This window comes from Anolis carolinensis, unplaced genomic scaffold, assembly GCF_035594765.1.
Source record: "Anolis carolinensis isolate JA03-04 unplaced genomic scaffold, rAnoCar3.1.pri scaffold_38, whole genome shotgun sequence".
Classification (NCBI taxonomy): domain Eukaryota; kingdom Metazoa; phylum Chordata; class Lepidosauria; order Squamata; family Dactyloidae; genus Anolis; species Anolis carolinensis.
This window is the reverse complement of record NW_026943847.1, coordinates 4,611-10,284: the sequence shown is the minus strand read 5'-3', so window position 1 is coordinate 10,284 and position 5,674 is coordinate 4,611. Positions and strand designations below refer to the sequence as shown.

Below are 5,674 nucleotides of genomic sequence, written 5' to 3'. Positions count from 1 at the left end.
CACCCATTTAAGGGGTATCCCCCTAACCCCCATCATGGCTAGGCGGTGGGTCAATAGATTGTGATCGACCGTATCAAATGCTGCTGTGAGATCCAATAACACGAGCAGCGCTGATCCGCCTTGATCCCTTTGGCAGCGAAGCTGATCTGTGATGGCAACTAGCACAGTCTCCATCCCGTGCCCCCTACGGAAGCCGGACTAGAAGGGATCAAGTCCGGCTGTGTCATTGAGGAACTGCTGCAACTGTTCCGCTGCTGCCCTCTCAACCACCTTGGGAACCGAACGATCCAAGTCTGGTTTCTTCAGCAGCGGAGAGACCATCGCCTCTTTTAAACCCTCTGGAAAAACTCCTTGCTCAAGGGAGCTATTTATTATATTCAACAGAGGTTCACGTAATCCCTCCAGGCAAGATCTTACTAGCCAGGAGGGACACGGATTGAGGGAGCAGGTGGTCGGCCTAGTTGCAGTCATCTGGTGGCACAAGCTATACCTGGTACTACCCAGATGACGGTCAGAAGCATCATCTTTAGCACATAATTTTAGTTCGAGCCACAATATTGTCTCCTGTGCAAAAGCAAACTTTTACCTTTATTTTTCCTTCATTTACAATGTAATGTCTTCCTGTCCTTGTTGCCTTTCTATGAATCTGCTGCAGTTTGCCAATGTCCTTTCTAAAATGGACTGAACTGAGCAGAACTGGGCAGGAATCATGTCTCCCACCCAAGGGTGCTGTTGGAGTGCAGAAGGATCTGGAGGGCAGCAGGATTCCCACTCACCCTGGGGGTCTATCCATCTGTCTCCTCTATACCGCCTTCTCTCATGTACTGCTGCTAGGCTGAGTGCCTTGGCTCTGGCTGAAGTTACATACCTTTGTGGTATAGGTTTTGTAAGAATGCAGTATGTCAAGGAACTTTGTGGCCTAATGTGCTCTCAGTGTCTCCAGGCGCCTTGCTTTAGAAACGTGGGGCAGGGATCACGCTGCAGGGAAAGAGAGGATCAGGGAAATATCTTTTTCCCGAGTTGGGAGAAATCTACACAAGAAAATGAAGTATTTTTCTCCCAAGACTGATCACTTGGGATAGTCTGTCCATACAGATGGCCACTCAGATTTTGAGTGGAGATGTGAAGAAGCGGGATCTAGGTAGGAAATGCTTTGCATCGTTAGCCCCTTTCCATGTTGACCATATTATTAGAGGCCTTCCTTTACCAAGGTTGGATTAGACACAGGATCTTAGGCCGCTATCCCCTTTGCAGGGATTGTTCTTTGTTGGGCAAGTGTTAAAGTGCTTCTCAGGAGGCAACGGGCTCATACCAGTTGGGCCAGTCTTTCTCCCCTCTTCCCCTGTGATTGCTACAGCACTAGGCTATTGTTCTTCATGTTCAATGAGATCTTTCTGTACTCTGCTCCTAATAAGATTTTCCTCTTATTCATCTCGCAGGTAACCTCTAAACGAACCTTATGAAGAAAACATTGCCGTTTGCCTTACGTCTGAAAGGAAAGTACGCAGGATTAACAAGAACAAGAAATAAATTGGAGAAATTATATTTCAAGCTACATACCTTTAAATGTAAGGAAAGGGAGGATTGTGCTGTAAAAAGAGGGGTTGGTAAAGAGAAAATAAGGCTACAGCAATACAGAGACTGGGAAGAGGAAATGTCCTATTCAAGAGTCCATATCTGTGAACTTCAGGCATAATATTAGAATAATAAATGTTAAAAAAAATGGAAACTTCATTGTCAAAATCACACACAGGGGAGAAGCGACATAATTGTAAGGACTGTGGGAAATGTTTCATTGAGAGAAGTTCTCTTGCTAAACATCAACGAACTCACACAGGAGAGAAGCCATATAAATGTGTGGAATGTGGAAAGAGCTTCAGTCAGAGTGGAAATCTATGCACCCATCAAAGGACTCACACAGGGGAGAAACCACATACATGCATGGAATGTGGAAAGAGCTTCAGTGAGAGTGGAAATCTACGCACCCATCAAAGGATCCACACAGGGGAGAAACCACATAAATGCATGGAATGTGGAAAGAGCTTCAGTCAGAGTGGAAATCTACGCACCCATCAAAGGATGCACACAGGAGAGAAGCCACATACATGCATGGAATGTGGAAAGAGCTTCAGTCAGAGTGGAAATCTACGCACCCATCAAAGGACTCACACAGGGGAGAAGCCACATACATGCATGGAATGTGGAAACAGCTTCAGTCAGAGTGGACATCTGCGTATCCATCAAAAGAGTCACACAGGGGAGAAGCCACATAAATGCATGGAATGTGGAAAGAACTTCAGTAACAGTTCGAATCTTCGTACCCATCAAAAGATTCACACAGGAGAGAAGCCACATAAATAGGACAAGTGCAAAGAAGCCAGAATGTTTGTCCAAAGAACTTCTAACGACTATGCCTTAAAATAGACATGAACAGGAAGTGGAAGGGGAAGAAATCACAAAATCATATAACCATAGAGTTGGAGGAGACCTCATGGGTCATCTAGTCCAACCCCCTGCCAAGAAGCAGGAAATTCCATTCAAAGCACCTCGTTCGGCAGTGGAACTCTCTCCCCCGGACTGTGGTGGAGGCTCCTTCTTTGGAGGCTTTGAGGCAGAGGCTGGATGACCATCTGTCGGGGGTGCTTTGAATGCGATTTCCTGCTTCTTGGCAGGGGGTTGGACTGGATGGCCCATGAGGTCTCTTCCAACTCTGGGATTCAATGATTCTATTATTTAAAGTGAGTAAATCGAGATAAAAATCAGCATAGAGCAAGAGTTTTGTAAATTTGTTTTTCTATTAGTTTTCTTATTTTTATGTAGGTTATGTGTCCTTGAATCTTTAATGTTTCTTATGTAGTCCTTTCTTTAAAAATGCCAAAATTGTAATTTATATTAAGAATTATCAGAACAACCTATTAAGAGGACAGAAATAAAGCCAGGAAAGCTCCAGGTCTGGACGGATTGGGAACAGAATATTACAAAAGTATTAGAGAAATACTGACTGCAACAATATTAGAATTGTATATTGGAATAATGATTGTGGAGAAAATACCAGAATCGTGGAGGAAGTCATTAATAATATTAATATGAAAAGATTTAACAGACCCAGGGTCTTACAGGCCTACATCATTAGTTAATCAGGATGAAAGGTTTTTATCAGTTATAATAGCCAATAGAATGAATAAATTCATGTACAAGTATATATGAAAAGATCAATCTGGGTTTGTAAAAGGAAGACAAATGTTACGTTTGATAGGGAGAGTATGAAACAAAATATGTGTGTCTCAAGAGAGGAAGTTAAAAGTGGGGATACTAGCATTCGATATATTTAATGCTTTGATTGTGTAGCATGGCAGATAATAAGTGAGACTATGAATTAATTTGGAATGGGAAGTAGAATAAAAGGATGATTAGAACAATTTTATTTGCTATGGTGATAGAATTATTTGCAAACGCCATCCAAAAAGGTAAGAATGTAGAAGGTGTAAGAATAAAGGAAAAGCAGAAGGTGAGCTTATTTGCTGATGACACATTGTTATTGATTAAATATCTGGGTAGGTCAAATGGATAGGAGAGAGGATCATTGAAAGATATTTGGGAAAACAACGGGTTTATATTATACAAAGAAAGAAGAAAAAGACTTTATAGAACAGAGCCATACGGTAATTAGAATCAAGAACAAACTAAAATACCTGGGAATAAGTATAACAAAGGACTTAAAAGAAATAGAAGAGGTAAATGTAGTAGCATTGAGGAAAATAGTTCGGAAAAATTAATACACATCTATCTTGGTTTGGAAAGACAGCAATACTAAAAATGAAAATGCTTCTGAGGATAAACTTTATACTTACATATACCTTATATTTATAATGCCATTTCAGATTACAGAAGAAGAGTTGAATACATGATTTCTTTGCAACATTTCTACCCCACCTTTCTCCACCCCAAAGGAGACTCATTTGGACAAATGATAAATACTGTAATGGCAGTCAAAGAAATTGACGAAACAAGTTACAGAACAGATCTCAAAAAGAAGAAGGATTAGCGCTTCCTCATATCAAAAATATTATAAAGCAAACAGACTGAGATTGGTTATACAAGGAATGATGAAAAGGAGGATGTAGAATAATTAATAATGGATTCAGGAAAAGCGGAGGAAAAAATTCGGAATATGTTTTAAAATAGTTTATGAGGAAAAAAAAATAAGGTAAACTGGGAACCCAATGTTGAGTAATGCATTAGAAATATGGAACAAATACAGGAGAAAGTTAATAACAGATGGCTCAATAATAACCCCAATTATAATGGAAAAGACATTTCCAAAAAATAAAAAATATATATGATGGATAAAAAAATTAAGGGGAAAAACTTAGATAAAATAGGGCATTGGCCAAAGGTTGGAATGAAGAAAGAAAAGATTAGGAACATAAAAATTTGAAAGGAATATCCAGTAAAATTTCTAAAATATTAATTGAAAAAAAACCAAGGAAAAGTAAAGAATAACACCTTCAAGAAGATTTGGAAAGAAGATATAGGAATGAAAATCAATGAAACAGAGGGGTTACAATTATGGGGACAAAGACACTTGAAAAATATATCCATATGTGTTAAAGAAAATTATTATTTAGTTGATATGGAAATGGTACCTCACACCCATAAGAATAGGAAATATAAATAAAAACTACTCAAACAATTGCTGGAGAGGATGCCAAGAATCGGGAACATACATACATATGTGGTGGCAGTGTCAATATATAAATAATTTCTGGGGAAAAGTATTAAGAGAGATAGAAGACACAATGAACATTCAAATAGAAAGAAGTCTTAGCATGGCTTTATTCTCATTATATAATAATAAACAGTTGGAAAAAGAGGACAAAGATGTGATAACAAACGCATTAACAATTGCAAGACAGCTTATAGCAAGGAATTGGAAAAGGGAAATAAATATAGAGATAGAAGAATGGTATAAGGAAGTATGGAAACTGGGAAGAAATGATAGGTTGACGTGGAGAGGGATTTAGAAACAAAGTGGTTGTGATGATGTCTGGAGAAAATGTATTGGAAGAGGATTCGAAAAGAAAGGGAAAATTACCTGCACAAGAGAGAATGAAAAGGAATTTTGGACAGATGATAAATAAAAAAGTGACTTGGGGGAGGGAACACGGTGGTGAGGGTGAGAAATCTGTATAAGTGTGAAAATAACAGTAGATGCCAAATGTTAATGTATTGTAGATTGTATGCTTGAGCGATCCACGAAAAATTTGATTCTAAACTCGTTTCAAAAGTAGAGGGGGTTGGCGATTCGTTTCTGAAGTCATTTCCGAATTTCGCCCCATTTTTTTTTCGAAATTAACGAAAATTCGTTATTTTCAAAATTAATTCGTTAATGGCGGACGCGCATGCGCAGTGCCCCAAAAACAGCCGGGGGGGGGGGGGCTTTTATGGGGCTCTCCTGCTCTCATTTTTTCAGCTATACTGATCAAATTTGATACAGTGGGAGAACACAATCCACCCTGCTTGTTTGCTAAATTGCAGAGCGTTTGCCCTTTCCTAAGATTTATTGCGCAATTTTATAGTTCATATAAAAAAACTTTATTTACCAATTGCAAAAAATCTGGGCTTAAACTGCGGAAATAGACATGGGGGCATGGATCCCACACCCCTGACCCTT

At 39.3% G+C, this 5,674-nt stretch overlaps 1 protein-coding gene across 1 annotated transcript; it reads left to right on the top strand.

Annotated features, from left to right (window-relative positions):
- Positions 1 to 282: 282 nt before the first annotated feature.
- LOC134294945 (gastrula zinc finger protein XlCGF49.1-like) lies at positions 283 to 4,482 on the top strand. The gene has a single exon (XM_062966881.1). The coding sequence runs from the start codon at positions 1,711 to 1,713 to the stop codon at positions 2,359 to 2,361; it is 651 nt and encodes a 216-aa protein (XP_062822951.1). The 5' UTR covers positions 283 to 1,710; the 3' UTR covers positions 2,362 to 4,482.
- Positions 4,483 to 5,674: the final 1,192 nt, after the last annotated feature.

What these genes read in the sequence shown, in the direction of transcription:
- LOC134294945 (XM_062966881.1), top strand. Translation starts at nt 1,711, where the DNA reads ATGTTAAAAAAAATGGAAACTTCATTGTCAAAATCACACACAGGGGAG.